At 39.5% G+C, this 26,242-nt stretch overlaps 1 protein-coding gene across 2 annotated transcripts in view; it reads left to right on the forward strand.

The window, feature by feature from the left end:
* Positions 1–2,647: 2,647 nt before the first annotated feature.
* The window catches only part of LOC133575546 (LIM/homeobox protein Lhx8-like), a 31,074-nt gene continuing 7,479 nt past the window's right edge, over positions 2,648–26,242 (forward strand). For both annotated transcript variants that reach the window (XM_061928211.1, XM_061928217.1), the window contains exons 1-6: positions 2,648–2,743; positions 3,005–3,157; positions 6,081–6,202; positions 9,840–10,060; positions 13,805–13,908; positions 15,679–15,774. In XM_061928211.1, the coding sequence (XP_061784195.1) occupies positions 2,687–2,743; positions 3,005–3,157; positions 6,081–6,202; positions 9,840–10,060; positions 13,805–13,908; positions 15,679–15,774 (753 nt within the window). In that variant the 5' untranslated portion in view covers positions 2,648–2,686. The remainder of the gene's footprint in view (positions 2,744–3,004; positions 3,158–6,080; positions 6,203–9,839; positions 10,061–13,804; positions 13,909–15,678; positions 15,775–26,242) is intronic.

The following is a 26,242-nucleotide window of genomic DNA, read 5'->3' on the forward strand; positions in this document are numbered from 1 at the left end:
CCATCCGCATCCACCCGAATTAACAATTAATCAACACCGCACCCGCCCGCACCCGCCCGTTGTTATATATCTAATATAGACGATGCAATGCATTAGTGAGGTTATAAAGCTTTTGCCTGTTAAAGAAAGGAGACTGATCCAATGCAGCAATCATCTGGGAGCCGCGCTGAGCGCACCTCCAAGCGCATGGAGGTGCGATGTCCCTCGAACCCGCGGTGCGCGCTGAAGCCTCGGGCGCGAGCCCGGGTGGAGCCATCCTACTCGTCGCGGCCTAGCCCTCGCGGCTCTCGCTGCCGGCGACGGCCGGGTATGGGCCCGACGCTCCAGGGCCATCCATTTTAAGGGCTAGTTGATTCGGCAGGTGGGTTGTTACACACTCCTTAGCGGGTTCCGACTGCCATGGCCACCGTCCTGCTGTCTATATCAACCAACACCTTTTCTGGGGTCTGATGAGCGCAGGTAAGCTGCGCGGGCGGAGCGCGCGGAGTGACCCCTGTTACGAGCCCCCGGCCACGGGGGTGGCGGGCAGGTAAGCTGCTTACCTGCTGCGCGTGACGCCGGCCGCGGCGAAGGCGGACGAGGCGGGGTGCCGTGCGGTGGGCGCGGTGGTGACCCTGGACGTGCGTCAGGCCCTTCTCGCGGATCACCTCAGCTACGGCTCCCGGTGGGGCCCTCTTGGGGGAAGGGGCCTCGGTCCCGGACCCCGGCGAGGCGTCCCTTCTCCGCTCCGTAAAAGTGTCCATCTCTTTTTTTTTTCTTCTTCTGTTGTGGCATATGCTGCAGGTGCCTGCTCGTTTTTTCGTATGTGGGTAACAACATTTAACTATGTATATATATTTCCGAATTGGTTTAACTGCCACCCGCCTGAATCTATTTAAAATCTAATTTTTTTTTATTTCAACCGCCCGACCCGACCCGCGGATAAAATCTAATTTTTTTTTATTTCAACCGCCCGAACCGCGGATAATCCGCGGACTCCGCGGACTCCGCGGTTGTGTCCGCAAACCGCGCATCTCTAATATATATATATATATATATATATATATATATATATATATATATATATATATATATATATATATATATATATGAAATATTTGACTTGGTGAATTCTAGCTGTAAATATACTCCTCCCCTCTTAGCCACGCCCCTAACCACGCCCCCGCCCCCCACCTCCCGAAATCGGAGGTCTCAAGGTTGGCAAGTATGCATTATGGTGGTAGAGCCAAGTGTTTTCTGAGGTGGTACTTGATGAAAAAAGTTTGATAACCACTGTCGCAGAAAAATATTATATTCAACAAGGGAAAAAAAATGTAACAAATAAATGTTTTAGGTATTTTGCGTGTTATTGTATCATATATGGTAACATTTTACAGTAACAAATAAGTCTAGTTTAAAGGAAACTAAAAGTAAAAGATGACAGAAACATTGTACAGTAATACATCAGTTGAGGATGCAAGATTATATATATATATATATATATATATATATATATATGGCAGAAACATTGTACAGTAATACATCAGTTGAGGATGCAAGATTATATATATATATATATATATATATATATAATCTTGCATCCTCAACTGATGTATTACTGTACAATGTTTCTGTCATACATCAGTTGAGGATGCAAGATTATATATATATATATATATATATATATATATATATATATATATATATATATATATATATATATATATATATATATATATAATGTTGCATCCTCAACTGATGTATTACTGTACAATGTTTCTGTCATCTTTTACTTTTAGTTTCCTTTAAACTACACTTATTTGTTACTGTAAAATGTTACCATATATGATACAATAACACGCAAAATACCTAAAACATTTATTTGTTACATAGTATTTATATATATATATATATATATATATATATATATATATATATATATATATATATATATATATATATATATAAATAATATGGTTTTTTTAACATTTTGCATGTTGGTTTATAATATATGGTATTATTTTATTATATACTATATATATATATATATATATATATATATATATATATATATATATATATATATATATATATATATGTGTATATATATATATATATATATATATATATATATATATATATATATATATGCATATAAAGGATAATATGTTTTAAACATTTTGCATGTTGTTGTATCATATATACTATATATATATGTTTTATATTGTATATATGTTAAAAAAAATAAAAATAAATAAAACTAAACAATTCTTATAATAATGTTGCAGCAAAAACGTCTTGATGAGTTGCACTTGTGATGCCAATTAGACACAATTAATTCCAAATTCTCCAATTAATACAACTTCCCCGACTGTAGACGTATGACGTCATCCTCAAGAACGTCTCACAGTCGGGGAAGTTGTGTTAATTGGAGAATGTGCCCGTGCGGTCACACCTGGAATTAATTGTGTCTAATTGGCATCACAGGTGCAACTCATCAAGACCTTTTTGCTGCAACATTATTATAAGAATTGTTTAGTTGTTTTTTTTACATATATACAACTATCAAGTCGACACACGAACGAACGGAAGAGGGGGATAAAGTCCCAGCATGGATGTATCGCTTAATGTCGCGACAATCGGTTGCCATGGGAACGATAACTGACCACTTCCTCCGGAGCCTGTGTGGCCGGCGGGCGTGTGAGACATGGCGGGGACAGACCTGCTCGGTCAGCTGCAACATGGACACATTTTGGCCGACACAGTAGGTGGTTTGGAAATAAATAATAATAACAATAATAATAATAATAATAATAATAATAATAATACTATTAACAATAATAATAATAAAGTAGGTGAAATGTACGAAGTTGAAAAGCACCTCGTGAGCGGCGGTGTACTTCAAAGTGCCGCCGAGTAAACAACTATGTCAACTTTTGAGCTTTTTCTGACGCCCTTTTTGACAAGAACTAACACGGCGCTGAAATGTCAAGTTTTAATGTTCAAAATGCGTGTTTTGTGACAGGGCTCTTCTGGGTCGGATGATATCTTCGAAGACTGCTTTTCTCCGTGCTCCCTGTCCTCGTCCCCGTCCTCCATCCCGGCTGCCCTCGCCCAGCCCGGACACTTGATCTGCAGTTCTTGCAGCCAGGAGATTTTGGACAGGTACCTCCTCAAGGTAGGAGGTAAAACAAATCTCTCTCTCTCTCTCTCGAATTAATTATAATATATATGTCTTTATTATTATGCATGTATTATAATATATATGTTTATTTATTTATTATTATAGTATATATATTGTTATTATAATATATATTGTTATTATAGTGTGTATATATATATATATATATATATATATATATAGTTATTATACTATTTATACATTATATTTATAATATATAAATAATACATACATATAAATATATATATATATGTGTGTGTGTATATATATATCCATCCATCTTCTTCCGCTTATCCGAGGTCGGGTCGCGGGGGCAGCAGCCTAAGCAGGGAAGCCCAGACTTTCCTCTCCCCAGCCACCCAACATGTCCTGGGTCTTCCCCGTGGCCTCTTACCGGTCGGACGTGCCCTAAACACCTCCCTAGGGAGGCGTTCAGGTGGCATCCTGACCAGATGCCCGAACCACCTCATCTGGCTCCTCTCGATGTGGAGGAGCAGCGGCTTTACTTTGAGCTCCCCCCGGATGGCAGAGCTTCTCACCCTATCTCTAAGGGAGAGCCCCGCCACCCGGCGGAGGAAACTCATTTCGGCCGCTTGTACCCGTGTCATAACCCAAAGCTCATGACCATAGGTGAGGATGGGAAAGTAGATCGACCGGTAAATTGAGAGCTTTGCCTTCTGATATATATATATATATATATATATATATATATATATATATATATATATATATATATATATATATATATATATATATATATATATATATATATATATATATATATATATATATATATATATATATATATATATATATATATAGGGCTTCACGGTGGCAGAGGGGTTAGTGCATCTGCCTCACAATACGAAGGTCCTGCAGTCTTGGGTTCAATCCCGGGCTCGGGATCTTTCTGTGTGGAGTTTGCATGTCCTCCCCGTGACTGCGTGGGTTCCCTCCGGGTACTCCGGCTTCCTCCCGCTTCCAAAGACATGCACCTGGGGATAGGTTGATTGGCAACACTAAATGGGCCCTAGTGTGTGGATATGAGTGTGAATGTTGTCTGTCTATCTGTGTTGGCCCTGCGATGAGGTGGCGACTTGTCCAGGGTGTACCCCGCCTTCCGCCCGATTGTAGCTGAGATAGGCTCCAGCGCCCCCCGCGACCCCAAAGGGAATAAGCGGTAGAAAATGGATGGATGGATGGATATATATATATATATATTTTTTTTTTTCTAAATGTAAAACACTTCCTTGTGGTCTACGTAATGTAATGGTGGTTCTTTGGTCAAAATGCTGCATAGATCATGTTTTACAGATAATCTTCAAGCCGCTTTTTGACAGTCGCTTCAGGATGCGCTGTTTTGTGGGCGGTCTTATTTTTATGCGGCTCACCTTCAGCTGCGTCTTCTCCCCGTCATCTTTATTGTAGCGGTGTAGCGTGCAAGGACGGGAGTAGAAGAAGTGTCAAAAGATGGAGCTAACTGTTTTATTGACATTCAGACTTTACTTAAATCAACATCTCCTCATCCGTGGATCACTAGCAACAACGCCGGAAATGTGTCTCGTGAAAAACCGTCCGACCGGAACTCAATGTTTATCAATCAATTTTTATTTATATAGCCCTAAATCACAAGTGTCTCAAAGGGCTGCACAAGCCACAACGACATCCTCGGTACAGAGCCCACTCTTAGCAACTCTCTAATAACTAAAGTTCCTTAGATGAATAATGTAAACTCACTATACCGGTATGTTTTAGCGCTTTCATGGCGAGCTTACTCACAGATATAAGTAAGAACTTTATATTAGAAATGGCAACAGCGGAGGATGAATGACCCATAACAAGAAGATGGAGAAAAAGGAGAAGCTTATCGAAGACTACACGGACTACAAAGGCAGACACGCGCACATTTTCAGGACTTATGCAGATCCCAAATACAGTTTAGCAGGTACCAGAAGGTAAGAAAAGTTTCTTTTGCATAATATTGCGAAACAAAATGCCAGATAATGTCTAATCTTATACACACACCATACTATTACTTGTATGTTGAAGCACAGTACAATCCATCAAGCGGTGCGGCTTCATAGCTTACCAAAGTCGTACTAAAACATTTTGACATATATTTGAGTGCCATCTGTAATGTTTTATTTTCAATGAAACATATAACATTTTGGTGTTCTTTACTTGAGTCATATTGCAGTCTACATGTATCTCTTATGTGTGACTGCCATCATATTGGAGTCTACACGTATCTCTTATGTGTGACTGCCATCTACTGGTCACGCATCATTACACCATGTACCAAATAAAATAGCTTCGAGGTCGGTAAGCTGGTGTAATCACTGGTGTAATTTAAATGAACTCAAATGATTATTTGACAACAAATGTTATGCTCAGAATTTCACACTTTAAAAAAAAGAAAGAAAGAAAAAAGAAGTAATTTATTCCAAACTATATATATTTTGAAGTGAATTTCAGCGGCGTCTTACTCGTCCTTGCACTGACGTACGCATTGACCTGATCACATCAGCCTGTCAGGTGAAGGAGCAGTGATTGATCTGCACATTTACATGATTAATTTGCATGTTTATATGATTGATCTGCATGTTCACATGATTTGATATGCATGCTTACGTGATTGATCTGTTTAGTAACATGATTGATCTGTTTAGTTACATGATCTGCATGTTTACATGATTTGCTTAGTTACGTGATTGATCAGCATATTTACGTGATTGATCAGCATGTTTACGTGATTGATCTGCATAATTAATGCGATATTTGTGTGTAATTAATCACAAGAGTTAACTGGTTATTGCCGACGGCCCTAAATGCCAGTTCTCAACATTTCCATCAAAATGCTGTGCTTAGAGTATTATTTGCTGCAAAAACTGGAATGTTTGTGGTGCTTTTTAACTTGCAGGTGAACAACTTGTGCTGGCACGTGCGCTGCCTGTCCTGCTGCGTGTGCAAAACGTCCCTGGGGCGACACGTGAGCTGCTATGTCAAAGAGGAACAGGTTTTCTGCAAACTGGACTACTTCAGGTAGGTCACGACCACATCAAATCAAACTTCTGCCTTGTTTTTGATGAATACTTGGGCCTACTACGCTGCTGTATAGAAATGTGGGTCATTATGGTGGTACTTAGAGAAAAGTTGTTTTTTTCCGAGGTGGTCCTTGGTGAAAAAAGTTTAATTGTTATGCTTGAATGCATTGTTGAGGAGGTACACAAGGAGGAATTTCTTCTTCTTCTACAGGTCTGTCATTATACCCCAGACACATTTTATATCTTAAGACAAATAATTCCAGGTGGACTGTTGCAGCATGAAAATATAAATGTTCCTCTACATCCCTCAAAATGTGCTCTGTATTAAAACAAATACTGTGATCATACTCTGACAATATCATTGTGATCACAATAATTCAAAATTAAGAGCATGATGCGGACACGTTTGTTACTGGATACTTTCTAATACACTTCTGCCTTGGAGACTTTGTAATATGCAACTACAATTATTTGATACGTGCTCATATTGACACATGTGCCGTTTTAGACTGCAATAATGTTAAATTAGGGCAGTTTTACTCCAATAGGGGGGGGGGGGGGTATATTGGGTGTGGTGTCAAGGTGTGACTCCGGAAAACCTGCTTCATCAACATCATGCTCCAAATCCCACTTCGGAAAACTTTGCATCTCAAAACGTGCGCATTGTAGCCAACTTCCTCATTTTGATATAAATAAAAAAACAGCTGCACAAATGTTTTAATTTGTTTTGTAGGTTGAATATTTAATGTTCTGAGTGAATGTTGCTCTTCCATTTTATTAAATATTTTTTTATTTTTTCCCCTGAATAAAATGATGCACTTTAAATCGTTTGTTACAGCCTAAAAAACAATGTCAGTAAGGGTATTTGTTAGGGGTGTCAAAAAATAGATTTTTCAATGAGTTCCGATTCTCATTTGTAACGATTTTTTAACAGTCAATGTAAATTTATTTTATTTTATTATTTTGTATTTTTAATCTGTACTTTCCAGCCACTCAATCATATTGTTGATGTAGATTATCTATATGTGCTGCACAGATTTACTTTAGAAAAGATAAGTGTTGGATACTTCTCTTGTTGCTTTATTTGTATTTGACTTTATCAAATGTTTGGGTAGAATTTTATTAAACAAAACCAGTTTTTAATTTAAGTAATATAAAACCTTTTCAGAGCTGTTTGTCTATTTTATGGAGGAATGTAGTAATTCTAGAACTGGCCCCTAATATATTTTTTTTTTAACGTATTGATTTTGTATTGAAGCGTGAGGATCAGTCGTAGCTTTTGTTGTAAATTAGTCTGTATTTCTTTTTTCTTTGATGTTAAGGATACAATGTTATGCAGAGGTGTACCTAACAGTTTTATACACAAATACTATTTCCTTCCGTTCATGATACGCAAATCAAAAAACAAAGTTAGGGCCGTTTTTCGATTTTTATTATATATGGAAGATTTGAAAACAAACAAAAAAAGGTTGATTTTCATTAAAATGTTGCCATAAAATTAGACTTTGTGCTGTTTTCCTTTTTTATAGATTTTTATTTTTCCAGATAAACACAAAAATCTAATATACGTTCATCCAAAATGCAAAAATGAATGGTTATCTGTGTGATGAGAAATTGAACGGGAAGCAGTATTTGAGCTTTTCCTTTGCGTTTATCATGTTTTTAGCATAATGGTAACATTTTTGTTCAGCACAAGTCCTAATGTTTTTTTTTTAAAAGTGTCGTTAAATAGTTGTCCAACTTTTGTCTCAGAAATGAAAATACAAAAAATGGCCCAAAATGTGTTTTTTGATTCGCATTAGAGAATTGGAAACCGAATGAACGGAAGGTACACGGACCGTTATGCTAAAAACTAAAGCTAAATATTGCTTCAATCAATCAATCAATCAATGTTTATTTATATAGCCCTAAATCACAAGTGTCTCAAAGGGCTGCACAAGCCACAACGACATCCTCGGTACAGAGCCCACATAAGGGCAAGGAAAAACTCACCCCAGTGGGACGTCGATGTGAATGACTATGAGAAACCTTGGAGAGGACCGCATATGTGGGTAACCCCCCCCTCTCTCTAGGGGAGACCGAATGCATGCTACTGTACTAAACAAAAATTTAGGGTCGTTTTTGTTGAGGCGTATGAGATTTGAGTAATATTTAGCTTTAGCTAAGGTAAGCATGCGTTTATACGATATTAAACTATCACTCCATGCTTGATGGAAAACCTCAAGCTTAGTCGCGCGCCAGTTGCGTTCCAACTTTCTACATAATTTATGAGCTCTAGTTTCTTCTGTAAACCGTGGGGTGCGCCTTTTAGGGGCCCTTTTTTGTTTTAGAGGTGCTATACTATCAATGGTTTCGCGCAGGGCATTGTCAAAGTTGTTAGTGAGGTTATCAATAGAGCCGACATAATTTGGGAATGGTGCCATTACCGAAGGCAGTAGGTCAGCAAGAGTCATCGTTGTGGCAGCATTAATGTTGCGGCTGCTATAGCAGTTATTATTATTATTATTAGCTTGTTGACAATGAGTCAGAACTTCGAATTTTATAAGGTAATGATCAGACATTGCTTCCAAATCAATTTGTCATCACACAGATAAGCACACATTTTTGCATTTTGGATGAACGTATATTCGATTGTTGTGTTTACCTGGGAAAAATGAAAGGAAAACAGCACAAAATCACGGACCACAAAATATTTTACAATTTCAGAAAACAAACCAGCGAAACACTTTACAACTTCAAAAAACAACAGCAAAAGTTGAAACATCTTACAATTCCAGAAAACGTAATGAACATACGAAACTCTTTACAATTTTAGAAAACTTGGAAAAATAAAACAAAACACTTTACTATTTCAGAAAACACACAAAAAACACTTTACAATTTCAGTAAGCATAATTAACAAAACACTTTACAATTAAAACAAATTTAATGAAGCCAAATGCCGAAACAACGTATAATTTTAGAAAACTTAAACAAAAAAAAACACTTTACTATTTTAGGAAACACAAAAAAAACACTTAATTTAAGAAAACTAATAAAAGATGAAACAACTTACGAATTTCAGTAAGCATAATTAACAAAAAAAAATCTGTTTATAATTTTAGAAAACAAAACTACAATTTCCGAAAAAACAAACACTTTACAATTTCAGAAAACTTAATGAACAAAAAACAAAACGGTTTACAATTTCAGAAAACACACAGGAAACAAGATGAAACAACTTAGAATTTCAGTAAATATAAATAACAAAAACAAAACACTGTGCAATTAAAACAAATTAATAAATGCCGAAAAACAACTTACAATTTTAATAGACAAAAAACAAAACATTTTACATTTTCAGAAAAAAAAACAAGCGTAAAGAGAATGTCTACAGGAAGTAAAGACAAAATGATTTGTGGATTTTGCTGTCACTTTGGTATTTTGGGACATTCCTTTTATGAAATTATAAATTGTTCCTCTTTTTGGTGATTTATAATTACTTTCATGAAATGTTGTGCGGGCCATGATTTTGCTTGTTGCACTAGAAGTCGTGCGTTGACATTTTGTCTTTGTCGCCGTTCCCTCTCCAAACTTTCCCGTGTTTGTCTTTTATCATTTGACTTTTGCATGAAGGTTTGTGTTACGTCCTGCAGGAAGTACGGGACTCGCTGCAGCCGCTGTGGTCGTAACATCCACTCTGGTGACTGGGTGCGGCGGACAAGAGGCAGCACCTTCCACCTGGCGTGTTTCTCCTGTGCCACCTGTAAGCGTCAGCTGACCACTGGGGAGGAGTGTGGACTGCTGGAGAACAGAGTCTTCTGCAGGCCCCACTATGATCTCATCATGGACAACATCAAACGATCCAAGGAACATGGTGAGAGCAACTGAGTCATAACCAGGACACTCTGATCAAATGTTTAGTCATTTGGACATTTGTCATGTTAATTGTCTTCTTTGTATCCATCTCATCCATCATTATCCAGCCCAATGGTGTCAACTCAAGGCCTGGGGGCCAGATCTGGCCCGCCACTTCGTTTAATGTGGCCCGTCACTTCATTTTTTTATGTGGGCGGCCACATTACTTTATGCAGCTGGCCACTTCATTTAAGGTGGCCCGCCACATCATTTTGTGGTCTACCAGTTAATTTTATGTGGATTGTTACGTCATTTTGTGGTCTGCCAGATAATTTTTGTGTTTGCTAAATCCTCTTATGTGGCTAGCCACGTCATTTTACGTTCTCCGCTAGATAATTTTATGTGCTCCCACATAATTTATAGAGGCCTGCCACATGATTTTTTTTTTTTTTTATGTGGTCCACCACATTATTTTATGTGGATTGCCTCGTAATTTTGTTGTCTGCCACATTACTTTGTGCGGCAAGCCAAGTCATTGTATGTGGTTCACTACATTATTTTGCAGAGGTGTGGACCCGAGTCACATGACTTGGACTCGAGTCAGACTCGAGTCATGAATTTGATGACTTTAGACTCGACTTGACAAAATGTAAAGAGACTTGCAACTCGACTTAGACTTTAACATCAATGACTTGTGACTTCACTTGGACTTGAGCCTTTTGACTTGACATGACTTGCTACTTTCCCCAAAACCCAACGATTAAAAAGTTATTTGGGAGCGCTCCGTATCTTTCATTGTGTACGTGTGTGTCTATCAGCGTGCTGTTCCTGTCAGCTGGTGTGCTCTCAGTACAATAGCCAATCAAATTAGATCTACCTTGTTTTCATCACACAGCATTCATCCAATCAAATTGCAGGACAACCAATGAACAAGAGTTGTCAAACAACGCGCCAGTGAGAAACAATTATGCCAAAGTTGGTTTCATTCGGGTATAAAAACTACGACTTGGTCAACAAAAAACGAATTGCCGTATGGAAATCACGCATTTCAAATATAACAGACGGAGAAGCAACAACTTCCAACTTCGTTCGACATTTGAAGTTGCACAAAGAAGGGTAAGTTTTGAATGTAAGATAACGTTTATTGGCTAAGTAACGTGACTTTTATTTGCTGTGTAGTTAAATCAGTGAGGCTGGAAACTCACTGCTAACGTTATAACCATAGACATGTTCTAAGGGTACGCAGCATCGAGCGCTACTGCCTACTGGCGCAGACGAGACGCTGGGCCGCCATCTAGGAGTGGTGATCCGCTCCACTCAGTGCAATTCATTTGGCAGGAACAATGAACTGTCAGCGCATTTAATTCATCTTACCTCACTAAATACCACTGATTTTCACGCGCTTTTTGTCATGCGTGTAGCTATGATAACGGACACATGTTTTGGCGTGTTTTATTATTCATAGTTTGCTTAACAGTAATATAATATTCTTATACGCTATAAGTGACCAGACGTCCGAGATCAAAACTGGGAATATAATCCCAGAGAAGGGGGAAAAAAACGGTCAGTTATTTTTAAGTTGAAGAAACAATATGACTAGGTTATATATACATGCGTATATCCTCCATAAACAATGTATGAATACATTAGATATCTATATATCTTAGGGACCTGTAGACTGTATCTCTGTTGCTGCAGCAGCAGAGAGTTTATTCTGTCATGACACTTCGTATTGATATTTTGTATTACATTCTTCCCTTAAATGATAATGTTTACAGTAATTGTTATATATGTATTTTTTTATGTATGTCGCTTTGGATAAAAGTGTCTGCCAAATACTTAAATATATATAAACACCTGAAAGTCTTTATATCAGCTAAAACCACCAATCTGTTTCACTGGATTCAGAATAAAACCACAGTGTGTCTTACCCAACAATGTTAGTATTTGAATATTGTTATTTGAAGACTTATTCCTGGTTACTATTATACTGTTAAGAAAGTATTGTCTTATATTTTGCCTAAAATGAGAATGCATCATAATCAGTGGCGGCTGGTGAATTTTGTTTTAGGTGGGGCTGAAAGTTTGTAAACCAAACCCCTGTAGGAGGGTCATCCTCCTTCAGAAGATTTCTTTGTGATTTTCACATACAAATATTGAAGATCTTTGCTCCTTCTCAACTCTGTGGTAATATTATTTTCATAAAATACAACCAATATTACGTTAATGTTAAATCTTACTTGTGAATAGTAATCCCCCGATTCCTATTTTCAAAAGTCCGCTCATTTGAGTAGGAAAACTCTGAACACCAGCCCAGCATCTTTGTTTTCTACCTGTCAACTGTCAGTTTAGGCTGCTCGCCGGCTACTCATCACCACTTCAAGATGGCGGTCAAATTGCTCACGTCACAGCAACCAATGCTGCGTCTACTTATAAGATGTCTATGGTTATAGTCATTGCAAACACTGCAATATGTTGCGTCCACTGCAGTTCGCTACCTTATTCATACTTTTTGTCAAGTGATTTTTTTAAGCAGGGTTGCATGAGGTACCTATACATAACGTTACGTCAGTCAATGTATCACACACAGTAACGTAACGTTAGACGGTGGTCAGCAGCACCGTGTATTTTAGCCACCTACAAAAAGACAACCAGTCAAATAAAGGTCAGTTAAAATGTATACTATATTAAGAATATGTGTACATATTGCATAGGGCCCTGACATCTAAAAAGTACAACTCTGTTCATTGTTATGTTCATGTATTTGTTATGTTTTTCATGTGTACGCACACATCAGCACACATACAGTATGAGATGAGATCAATGATATAAGGTAAGAACAGGATAGAAACTGCTGTGGAACTAGTTACAATGCAATATGCCATGGAAATACAATGTTAACACTTCTGTACAAATAAGTACAGTTGCACTTGTTTTTGCAAATGTGTTTATTCTGTAAAGGAATGAGTTAAATGTTTAGAATGACTGGTTAATAGTGCTATTATGAAGTGCAATGTCAGCACTATTTTTTTCCCTGCAATTTCAAATGCACTTGTTTTAATAAATAAATACAGCGTTTTAAAAGCATACACAATCTGTGTAAATATATTAGTCTGTGGTTAAAATAACTTAAAAGGACTCAAAACTCAAAATGCAGGACTTGGGACTTGACTTGAGACTTTCCAGTCTTGACTTTGGACTTGACTCGATACTTGCCTGTCTTGACTCGGGACTTGACTCGAGACTTGAGGGCAAAGACTTGAGACTTACTTGTGACTTGCAAAGCAATGACTTGGTCCCACCTCTGTTATTTTGTGGTCTGCCACATTACTTTAAGAGGAAAGCTATTTATTTTTTGCTAAATGTAATTGAAATGTTTCTTTTGACAAATGTACTGCATTGCATAAGTTTTACACTACAAGGCGTTAAAAGTTTTCACCTTGACTTAGGATTTCAAAGTAAGTTATCAATCTTTTAGTAAAAAAATAAATTGTGCAAATTGTGTAACGAGGCTAAATAAATTAATATTAATTTATATACACTGTTACAAGCGGCCCTCTGAGGGCAGCCATAATTACAATGTGACCCTCAATAAAAATAAAAACAATATCCAAACCTATCAATGGTCCTATTGTACCAGAGCTTGAAGACATGTTTTTTGTAAATAAGTGTGCCTCTTTTAGATGTAAACACAGTGCAAATATTCAAGGGAACTAGGAAAAAGTTGAGCTTAAACTTTGGAACTATGCTTTATCCTGTGAAGAGCAATCGAAAATAGATGAAGAGGAGGCAGAAGAGGACGGTTCCAGCGCAGTGTCCAAACCTGCCAAGAGGGCCAGGACCAGCTTCACCGTTGACCAGCTACAGGTACTAGAACTACGCCTCGGGTTCGGCTTCTGACTGGACGAGGTGGGCGGTTGCCAAGGAAAAAGTTATCGAGAAGATAGGAGGCATTGGTACTCAGAATTTTTGGAGTCGGAGGAGTGTGGAGAGAGCTTTTTCTGTCGTCCGTTGAGCGAGGGGGATCCAAAGGGGGATGTCATGGAGTGTGTCAGTGCACAGAGGTCACTCTTTAGCGGGTCTTGAGACATGAAATACCACCCACATAGTCATCTTTTACACATCCAATACACGACCTCTGGTAGAAATGATGGACTCAGCAGAAATAGAAGATGCTCATTCAAAATTAAACAGACATGAGACAAAACTGTAGTGAAGTGAATTATATTGAAGTGAATTATATTTATATAGCGCTTTTTCTCTAGTGACTCAAAGCGCTTTACATAGTGAAACCCATTATCTAAATTACGTTTTTAAACCTGTGTGGGTGGCACTGGGAGCAAGTGGGTAAAGTGTCTTGCCCAAGGACACAACAGCTGTGACTAGGATGGCAGAAGCGGGGATTGAACCTCGAACCCTCAGGTTGCTGGCACGGCCGCTCTACCAACCGAGCTACGCTGCCCCATATCAAATGGCAACTTTCTGGCTCTAAGAAACACTGACAGAAATTAAGAATATAAATTGAGGTAGTTGGTAAAGGGTTCATTTTCAGATCAGAGTTTAAAATTGTTTTTAATCCTAAAAAAACCCCACTCCAACACACACTAGTACTTAGTTGCACCACCTCTGGCTTTTATGAGAGCTTGCATGGAACTCTTCATCAGTGTTGCTCCAACTTTCTCAGATCAGCTTTGCAGGTTTTTAGTCCTGTAATCCACCATCAATCCATCCAGCCATCCATTTTCTACCGCTTGTCCCTTTTGGGGTCGCGGGGGGTGCTGGAGCCTATCTCAGCTGAGTGGCGACTTGTCATCCACTGTTTTCTTCAGTTTCCACCACACATTTTAAACTGGACTAAGATCCAGACTATTTGCAGAACACGACATTGACCTTATGTATCTTTCTTCAAGGACAGTTTTGACACTTTTTGCTCTTTGGCAAGATGCATTATGTAGAAAATTATGTCATCCACTCCAAACATCATGTCCGTTGATGGAATAAGAGACAGAAACTCAAGGTGTGCATGTATTGAAGATGTAATGACAGCCATCATGACCTGACATGCAGCACATATCATCAATGACTGTGAAGATGTTTTCTTCAGGCAGTCGTCTTCATATATCTCATTGGAACCAAAACCAAACCAAAGTTCCAGCATCATCACCTTGCCCAATGCAGATTCCCCATTAATCACTGAATAGGACCTTCCTCCAGTCATCTATAGTCCACCATTGATTTTCTTTAGTCCATTGGAACCTTGTTTTTTACTGTTTAGATGTCAATGACCACTTTTGTTGAACTTTTTTGTGACGATTCCAGTTTTGTTCTTTTATTGCTGAGCATTTTCTGTTTTCAAGACCTATTGCTTGAAGTTTTCTGATTTCCTTGGTCTACCAGTATGCTGGACTTTTACAACCTTCTTTTAGTATTTCTTACAGTCTCCATTTGAAGTGACTAAGTAGTTTAGGTCATTTCTGTTAGCTTTTTTCCCTACAAAACAAAACAACTGAATACCACCACTCAAGTCTGTCAATTCCATGACTTTTTCCAGAATTTGGATTACTGAAGATAAGCAAATGTCTTAACTCCCTGCTTCAGGTACATGAGTCTGATTCCCTCTGTCAACTTTGTCTTCAGGTTATGCAAACTCAGTTTGCAAAGGACAACAATCCAGATGCTCAGACTCTCCAGAAACTGTCAGAAAGGACCGGTCTCAGCCGCAGGGTTATCCAGGTGGGCCAAACTCTACAAATGTTCTGTTTTTGGTGTAGCCTTGTCAAATAAGGTAAAAAGATGGTAAAACTAAGTTGATAATTTTGTTGTAGTAATTCACTAACTGTTCCATATCTGACATTGTATTGAAGAGTGGGTAGTGCCTGTAAAATCTCATCGATCAAAGATTTAGCCCTTAATCACAGGTGCCTCGAAGGACTGCAAAAACCACAATGACATAATTCATGACAATGTGAGTCCAGTCCATTGGGGGCAAGCAGAGGGTTGTAGGAGGTCTCTATCCAGGTCATAGAGTAGTGATCTACACTAAGTCATGACTTGGAACAGCTAGCACTTCTTCCAGACTGTATTTTTCCAGGGATTATCCATGGCCATCTGGTAACTTCTCCAAGGAGAGGGGGAGGGGAGGGGAAAAGAAGCGGCAGATCAACTGGTCTACCGGGGTGGCATCTCTAACTTTTGCCAGTACGGCATTCTGAGTACTGGAGCCCGAATAAACACTCTAGAGCCTGCAGACTTTTTTTGTGCACTGGGAATCACCAATAAGCCGGTGTTCTTGGAGCGTAGGTTTCTGGATAGAACGTAGGGTACAATGGACTTCCTGACCAGTAGACCTCAGACAATCAGGATACTCAACACTGCCTCCTCCTTCATCACCCTCAGCACTGGCTCTCCCCAGGGTTGTGGGCCGAACCCCCTCCTGTTCACTATTCTGACATGACTGCTCGGGGAGACTTCCCAACTGTCATGTAGTGAAGTTTGCGGATGACACAGCAGTAGTGGGACGCATCACTAACAACGATGAGTCCAAATACAGACAGGTTGAACACTTGGAGCAGTGGTGCAGAGAAAACAACCTCTACATCAATGTCAAGAAGACCGAGGAAATGGTGGTGGACTTCAGAAGGGACAGAGGCCTACCTCCCCCACTGTACATTGGAGGGGCAGCTGTGGAAGTGGTCTCCGCTTCAGATACCTGGGTGTGCTATAACACATCCTGTGTAGTCAGGAAGGCCCACTGCTGCACAGTGGCGAAGAGGAAGGCACTGCAGAGGGTGGTGAAGGCTGCACAGAAGACCGTTGGAAGCAGGCTTCCCAACACCTCAGAACTGTACATGCGAAGATGCAGGGGAAGGGTCTTCAGTATCATGAAGGACTGCACTCACCGTGCACACAAGCTCCTTATACTCTGCGGAGTATAAGGAGCAAAACCACCCAGGTCAGAGAGAGCTTCTTCCCTGCAGCTGTCAGACTGCTGAACGCTAGCCGGGCTCCATAGTCTCCCTCTGTCCTGTTATTTTATTTTATTTATTACTGTTCTCCTTTACTGCCTTTCTTAATACTTGCCAGGACCTGAGTCCAAATTTCATACCGTATGTGTAAGAGTATGACAAAACTCCTTAAATCTTTGAATACAATCTGCAAGATGAGATGGTGCTAAATTGTTTAATATTTTTTATGTAAGTAATAAAACCTTAAAGTAGCAGTAGAGTGGAAAAACAAGTCTCCTCTATATTAAAGCTATTATCATACATCTGATTTATGACAGCAAAAGACTTCAAAGTTTGCAATTAGATATGATCAAAATAGTATCAATCTCACGGAGATTCCCGAGCCATTTTGAGAGATATAGAGCAAGCTTGTCATGTGATTAGTGATTTAGAGAAGGAACTGCAGATCCATTCCCCATCAGCAACAATGTTAATCAAGCAGACTTTGTGAGAGCCAACAACTATTACTTTGGGAGAAATTATGATCCAGAACCTTATAATTTTGAGCTCAAACACAAAGATGAACAATAAGTTTTAGAAACCAGAGTGCTACCCAGATGTAGCTTTATTGTGACACTAGCATCCGCAGCATTGCTGGGTGCGAAACATACAAACTAAACTCCCGTTTGGATGACAATTCAGACGCAATCCTCACAAAGAGTTAAAAAGTTCATGCAACTAGCGTCTTTTTGTGTATTTTTTGCCACCTTTGGGATGTGAAAGTGGACCAGGCCACATTTGTCTACTAGCAGGTGAGAGATGCATGAATTATAATCAAGAATTTACTTGAGACACAGCTGCCGGGTCAGTGTGTCAACAATAGCATCGAAGCTAGCATTAGCTCACTGCTATCAATGCGCCGCTAAAATAGTCAGTCTGCGTTAGTGCTTATACAAACCCCAAAACTAGCAAAGTTGGCACGTTGTGTAAATCGTAAATAAAAACAGAATACACTGATTTGCAAATCCTTTTCAACCTATATTCAATTGAATAGACTGCAAAAACAAGATACCGTATTTTCCGCACTATAAGGCGCACCTAAAAACCACAATTTTTCTCAAAAGCTGACAGTGCGCCTAATAACCCGGTGCGCTTTATTACGATTCATTTTCATAAAGTTTCGGTTTCGCAACTTCGGTAAACAGCCGCCATCTTTTTTCCCGGTAGAACAGGAAGCGCTTCTTCTTCTACGCAAGCAACCGCCAAGGAAAGCACCCGCCCCCATAGAACAGGAAGCGCTTCACCCGCCCCCATAGAACAGGAAGCGCTTCACCCGCCCCCGGAAGAAGAAGAAAAAACGCGCGGATATCACCGTACGTTTCATTTCCTGTTTACATCTGTAAAGACCACAAAATGGCTCCTACTAAACGATCCGGTTCATAAAAAGACGCAATCTCTCCATCCGCACACGGATTACTACCGTATTTCACAGCAACTGAACCGCACTGTGGAACGGGAGCACGTACGGTGAATATTCGCTCCACAGGGAATGAGAAGTCATCCTTCACTGTGGTTCTAGCTTGCCATGCTAACTTCCACTCATGGTGATATTCAAAAGGAAGACCTTGCCAAAAGAGACCTTTCCAGCCGGCGTCATCATAAAAGCTAACTCGAAGGGATGGATGGATGAAGAAAAGATGAGCGAGTGGTTAAGGGAAGTTTACGCGAAGAGGCCGGGTGGCTTTTTTCACACAGCTCCGAAGGCGAACACACCTTCACTAAGACGGGCAGACAGCCTCGGACGACATACGCCAACATTTGCCAGTGGATCGTAAATGCTTGGGCAGATATTTCGGTCACAACTGTGGTCCGAGCTTTCCGGAAGGCAGGATTCACAGAACAACAGCGACACTGACTCCCGATGACTTCTACGAGACGGAACCGGCCATTTTGGATCCCACGCTTGCGCAACTTTTCAATTCGGACACCGAAGACGAAGAATTCGAAGGATTTACGAATGAAGAATAACTTCAGAAGGTGAGCGCTATGTTTATTTTGTGTGTTGTGACATTAACGTTCGAGCAACATTATGTTACTATTGCTCTACACCATTTTGAATTTTACTATGTTTGTGATTGCACATTTGCGTACATTTTGGGACAGAGTTGTTAGAACGCTGGTTTTCAATATATTATTAAAGTTTGACTGAACTATCTGACTGTTTTTTTGACATTCACTTTAGCGCAGCGTTTTTTTGACATTCACTTTAGCGCAGCGTAGGCGCGGCTTTTAGTCCGGGGCGGCTTATTGGTGGACAAAATTATGAAATATGTAATTCATAGAAGGTGCGGCTAATAATCCGGTGCGCCTTATAGTGCGGAAAATACGGTACTTAACGTTCGAATTGGAAAGTGTTATTTTTTTGAAAATATTAGCTAACTTGGAATTTGATGCCTGGAACATGTTTCAAAAAAGCTGGCACAAGTGGCAAAAAAGACTGATAAAGTTTAAGGAACGCTCATCAAACACTTATTTGGAACATCCCACAGGTGAACAGGCTAATTTGGGAACTGGGGGTGCCATTAAAGGGTATAAAAGCAGCTTCCATGAAATGCTCAGTCATTCACAAACAAGGATGGGGTGAGGTTCACCACTTTGGGAACAAATGTGTGACCAAATTGTTGAACATTTTAAGAACAACATTTCTCCACGAGCTATAGCAAGGAATTTAGGGATTTCACCATCCACGGTCCGTAATATCATCAAAAGGTTCAGAGAATCTGGAGAAATCACTGCACGTAAGCGATGATATTACGGACTTTCGATGCCTTAGGCGGTACTGCATCAAAAAGCGACATCGGTGTGTAAAGGATATCACCACATGGGCTCAGGAACACTTCAGAAAACCACTGTCAGTAACTACAGTCCGTCGCTACATCTGTAAGTGCAAGTTAAACATGTGTGTATCAACAACACCCAGAAACGCCGCTGGCTTCGCTGGGCCCGAGCTCATCTAAGTGTTCTGTGGTCTGATGAGAACCCATTTCAAATTGTTTTTGGAAACTGTGGACGTCGTGTCTTCCAGAACAAAGAGGGGAAAAAAAACATTCGAATTGTTATAGGCGCAAAGTTCAAAAGCCAGCATCTGTGATGGTATGGAGGTGTATTAGTGCCCAAGGCATGGGTAACTTACACATCTGTGAAGGCACCATTAATGCTGAAAGGTACATACAGGTTTTGGAGCAACATATGTTGCCATCCAAGCAACGTTATCATAGACGCCCCTGCTTATTTTAGCAACACAAAACTAAGCCACGTGTTACAACAGCGTCACTTCATAGGAAAAGAGTGTGGGTACTAGACTGGCCTGCTTGTAGTCCAGACCTGTCTCCCATTGAAAATGTGTGGCGCATAATGAAGCCTAAAATACCACAAAGGAGCCCCGGACTGTTGAACAACTTAAGCTGTACATCAAGCATGAATGGGAAAGAATTCCACCTGAAAAGCTTGAAAAATTGGTCTTCTCAGTTCCCAAAAGTTTACTGAGTGTTATTTAAAGGAAAGGCCATGTAACACAGTGGTAAAAATGCCCCTGTGCCAACTTTTTTGCAATGTGTTGCTGCCATTAAATTCTAAGTTAATGATTATTTGCAAAAAAAAAAGTTTCTCAGTTCGAACTTTAAATATCTTGTTTTTGCAGTCTATTCAAATTAATATAAGTTGAAAAGGATTTGCAAATCATGGTATTCTCTTTTTATTTACGAATTACACAATGTGCCAACTTCACTGGTTTTGTAATAATATCACTCATACTTGGTTAATTTTCAGGTCACGACATGGAAATGGAATATTATTGGTGCTTTCTGGATGTTTTTAGAGAGTATAATGAACGAACCCTCCATCTGTTGACTCAATTCTTAGATATCTATTTACGACTTAAATGCATAAAAAAGCCAAACGTATGTGTTGTCTTACATAAGGATTGTGAATGATAAGCCGCACATCTCTGTCCAGTTTTTGCCAATTTCCAGTATGACTGATCTAATAATATGGTCAGAGTGCAGAAGCGTTACGACAGTGATGTAGAATCCACGGAAATTGCCGAATATATCCGGAGCGGAATATTCAAAATGGTTGACTGAATCTATGCATTTTGTGATGTTTTGACGGTATTTTCAGATTTTTGATTGTAAATACAATTGGATATGGTTTAATGGATACAATGAAACCATACATATAAAGTCAACTTGTTTTTACACTCTACTGCTACTTTAGTCGCATCTTAAGTGCACAGAAAGGGTGTGTGTGTGTGTGTGTGTGTGTGTGTGTGTGTGTGTGTGTGTGTGTGTGTGTGTGTGTGTGTGTGTGTGTGTGTGTGTGTGTGTGTGTGTGTGTGTGTGTGTGTGTGTGTGAGAGAGAGAGAGAGAGATGATCAAACTTTACCGGTGCTAGTATACTATCGTGGTACTAATGAATCAAAAACGGTAATATAGTCCGTATGAAAGGTTCTGTCTATCTGTGTTGGCCCTGCGATGAGACACACACACACACACACACACACACACACACACACACACACACACACACACACACCCTTTCTGTGCACTTAAGATGTGACTAAAGTAGCAGTAGAGTGTAAAAACAAGTTGACTTTATATGTATGTGTTTCATTGTATCCATTAAACCAGGGGTGCTCATTACGTCGATCGCGAGCTACCAGTCGATCTCGGAGGGTGTGTCAGTCGATCACCAGCCAGGCATTAAAAAAATAGTCCTAAAAATGAGCGATCATAAATCTTCACTATGACGTCACTTTCGTCACTTGATTGACATTCACGGCACCCGAGGGTCTTCTGAGATGACACTGGCTGCTGCCAGCTCATTAAAATTACTGACTGGAAGGCGAGAAACACTTTATTTCAACAGACTCTGGCGCCGTACCTGTTGTCAAAACTCCAAAGACCGACTGCACAGTTGCGCTAACAAAATAGGAGTCTCAGAAAGCTGGCGTGCACAAGCTAGCAAGCTACGGAGTTTGCCGACAATGTATTTCTTGTAAAGTGTACCGGTATACAAAGGAGTACGGAAGCTGGACAAATAAGATGCCAAAAAGCAACCATTTTCATGTGGTATTGGACAGAAAGGAGGACTTTTTTTCTCCTCCATTCGAAAATGCGGACCTTATCAGCACCACTGCATAATCAATGCAAGTCATCAGAATCAGGTAATACACCAACTTATATTCTTGTCTTCATGAAAGAAAGGAATCTATATGTGTTAAACATGCTTGTATTATCATTAAACACCTTTAACTTGTTAACAATATTAACTATATGTGTTAAACATGCTTGTATTATCTTTAAACACCTTTAACTTATTAACAATATTAACTATATGTGTTAAACATGCTTGTATTATCTTTAAACACCTTTAACTTATTAACAATATTAACTATAAGTGTTAAACATGCTTGTATTGTCTTTAAACACCTTTAATTTTTTAACAATATTAACTATATGAGTTAAACATGCTTTCATTATCTTTAAACACCTTTAACTTGTTAACAATATTAACTATATGTATTAAACATGCTTGTATTATCATTAAACACCTTTAATTTTTTAACAATATTAACTATATGAGTTAAACATGCTTTCATTATCTTTAAACACCTTTAACTTGTTAACAATATTAACTATATGTATTAAACATACTTGTATTATCATTAAACACCTTTAATTTATTAACAATATTAACTATATGTGTTAAACATGCTTGCATTATCATTAAACACCTTTAACTTGTTAACAAAAACATATATTTCATAAATAAGTAAATATAAATTATATATATGAATGAGGTAGATCCCCACGACTTGATCAATTGAAAAGTAGCTCGCCTGCAGAAAAAGTGTGAGCACCCCTGCATTAAACCATATCCAAACTTATTTACAATCCAATATCTGAAAATACAGTCTAAACATCACAAAATGCATAGATTCAGTCAACCATTTTGAATATTCCGCTCCGGATATATTCGGCAATTTCTGTGGATTCTACAGTTTGTTTGTTTTTTGTTATTTTAACGGGCATGACGGCGCGCCGTCACGTCATGACATTGCTGGGTTTACTAGCAGAGTAGCATTTTCAGCATTGCACAATCACGTAGTACTTACAAGCAGACCCAGTGTGTAGACAGAAAAGTAATAATGGACACATTTTGGCCTAAGAACTAACAATAAATGTGAAGTTATAACACTGAAACGCCCTTAGGAAGAGGTGCATTAAGACATGGCTAGCTAACTAGTGGCTAAAGTCCATCCGCAGTCTCCAGTGTTTTAGCTACTTGTAAATCTGTAATCCTCGCCTCCATGGTGACAAATAAAGTAAGTTTCTTGCAAGTATCATCCCTGCAGGACGAGAAATAGCTAAACATGCTTCACTACACACTGTAGGAGGATACAATAGCTCACAGGCGTCGCCGCTAACAAAAGACAGCACGTCCGAATGTAAACAAATGCCATGGGTGGCTCTACACCTGACATCCACTGTAATGATACCAAGTACAAGAGCGTATTTAGTCGATACTACTATGATTACATCTATATTTTTTTATCGTCACAAAATCGTTTTTACTTTTTTGAAAATTCATATATTTATAAACTCAGTAAATATGTACCTGGATACATGAGGACTTTGAATCTGATCGTTTGATCTTGTAACTATTTATCGGATCGATACCTAAATTTGTGGTATCTGACTTACTACTAAAAGAGAAGTTGTCTAGTATGTTCACTATTTAATTTAAGGACTAAATTGTTCTTTGATTGCAGTAACAAACATATGTTTAATGTACCCTAAGATTTTTTGTTAAGTTAAAGCCAATAATGCAATTTTTTGTGGTGCCTTTTGTTTATAAAACTATCAAAAGTATCAAAACACATTTTTGTACCGGTACCAAAATATTGGTATAGGGACAACCCCAGTTTAGAAAGTAAGTCAAGGTGGGCTCTTCACCTAATACCATACTTGCCAACCTTGAGACCTCCGATTTCGGGAGGTGTGGGGTGGGGGCGTGGTCGGGGGCGGGGAGGGGCGTGGTTGGGGGCGTGGTTAAGAGGGGAGGAGTATATTGACAGCTAGAATTCACCAAGTCAAGTATTTCATATATATATATATATATATATATATATATATATATATATATATATACATCCTGAAAATATGCAAACAAACTGTTTAGATAATTGATACCTCAAACTTGCATAAATAAATATTAAGGAATATAACATAACTTGGCTTCTGAGAGTTTCAAAATGTAATGAATAAAATGCTAAAGTTGTTGATAAACAAGCAATTATTTTAATAATTAAATATGGTCATTTTAAATGAATTATTATGATAATTTAAAATCAATTATTTCAAGTATGTTTATTTTAATGTATAATTATATGGCTGGATGTAATGAGTCACGAAAAAATACAAATACAAATACAATTAATTTTGATGTTTTTAGCAAAATATAGTAAAAATGTATTTATTATTTTTTTTTTTTAATTAATAAATATATTAATTTTTAGGTTAAATAAACATCATACTACAATTTATCTCTAGTCTGGAAGATTTAGTTCTTGTCACCCTGTTGTCCTCCCGTCATGAAAAAAGGCTGTCCTGACCCAGGTCCGCATGGAGCTGGAGGGGGCTTGGCTTCCAGCTCCGGCTGAAAATCGGGAGATTTTCGGGAGAATATTTGTCCCGGGAGGTTTTCGGGAGAGGCGCTGAATTTCGGGAGTCTCCCGGAAAATTCGGGAGGGTTGGCAAGTATGCCTAATACCCATGCGCCAGCAATGTTTGACCGTGAAAATCTGATCAAATAAGTTCAACACTTTTTTTTTACGTTAAGTAATGTATTCCAGTGAACATTACATGATATAGAAACATATTGCCATTAATATCTACTGTCTTTATATGGGCGGCATGGCTCAGTGGATAGAGAGGTCGTCTTGCAGAAACCGGAAACCGGAGGGGGGGGTTAGCTGTATGTGTGTGTGTGTGTGTGTGTGTGTGTGTGTGTGTGTGTGTGTGTCCTAACCTAGCCCACAGGTTGTTGTGATGCGTCTAGTGCGGTAGTTAGAGGGAAGGTTGCATGTCTACTTCCCACCTGCTTGCTAACCTCTCGCCTACAGACACTGCTGCTGGCTAGCCCTTGTGGTGAACGGAGAAGCAGCCTTGTGCATCAGTCTTCTCCTGCCAAAGCCTCTCCTTCACCAAGACTCCTGTCAGGCCTCCACGTGGCCACACATGGTAACTTGGGCCCCGTGGCCCAAGGCAAACGTGGCAGGGGATCTCGGAGCTGCAGTGGTCCCCAGAGGCGTGATGCGCAGGCCCACATTGTGGACACGCCCTGGCATCACCCAACCACTGCCTCGCTGCTTTGTGGGTTAGTCTGGGAAGACAAAATGCTAAGGGAGCACATCCTGAGAGAAAAGCAAGTGCTGGTAGGCAGGCGCACCATAGGCGGTCCTCTGACAGACCGGAGTTCCGGCAGCCTCTTGCAGCTGTGAGGAGGTGCCGGTCGTTCTGGGTTTCCTTTGCCATCGGATACAGCTCCCCACAGGGGAGAAGTTACGTTGGAGTCTGCACGTCTCCCTCGTCGAAAAAGACCTCAACGGTGGAGTGGGCGGATGATGGTTGCAGAGAAGTGTCACAATGGTCACAAAGGCGGAAGAAAGCTGCAGCAAAGATGGGCCTCCAATTGTCTTGGTCTCCATGCCTTTGGACCCTGGCCTTCTCTTTGCCAAGGACAGTGTGGTGGCTGTCTGTGCACCAGTCTCCCCACTTTAAAAGATTCCATGCACAGGCGTTCTCCTGAAGGACCCACCAACAGGAGGACAATCATACTCGTTTCGAGTGATCGCTGATGATGATATTTGTGTGTCCAAGTTTATTTATGTAGCCCTTAATCACAAATTCCTCAAAGGGATGCACAAACTACATCAGGGGTCGGCAACCTTTACCAGTCAAAGAGCCATTTTGACCAGTTTCACAAATTATAGTAAACAATGGGAGCCGCAAAAAATTTTTAAATTTTAAATGAAATAACACTGCATACCAAGTTTTTTTTTGCTTTGTGCTATGTATAACCAGGGGTCTCAGACACGCTGCCCACACATTTATGTGGAATTTGAAAGCTGGTGCGGCACGCGGGTTTTAAATGAATGACGCTTGTCAGCGTCATGCGTGCTGTGATGGTACAGC

This window comes from Nerophis lumbriciformis, linkage group LG03 (genome assembly GCF_033978685.3).
Source record: "Nerophis lumbriciformis linkage group LG03, RoL_Nlum_v2.1, whole genome shotgun sequence".
Classification (NCBI taxonomy): Eukaryota; Metazoa; Chordata; class Actinopteri; order Syngnathiformes; family Syngnathidae; genus Nerophis; species Nerophis lumbriciformis.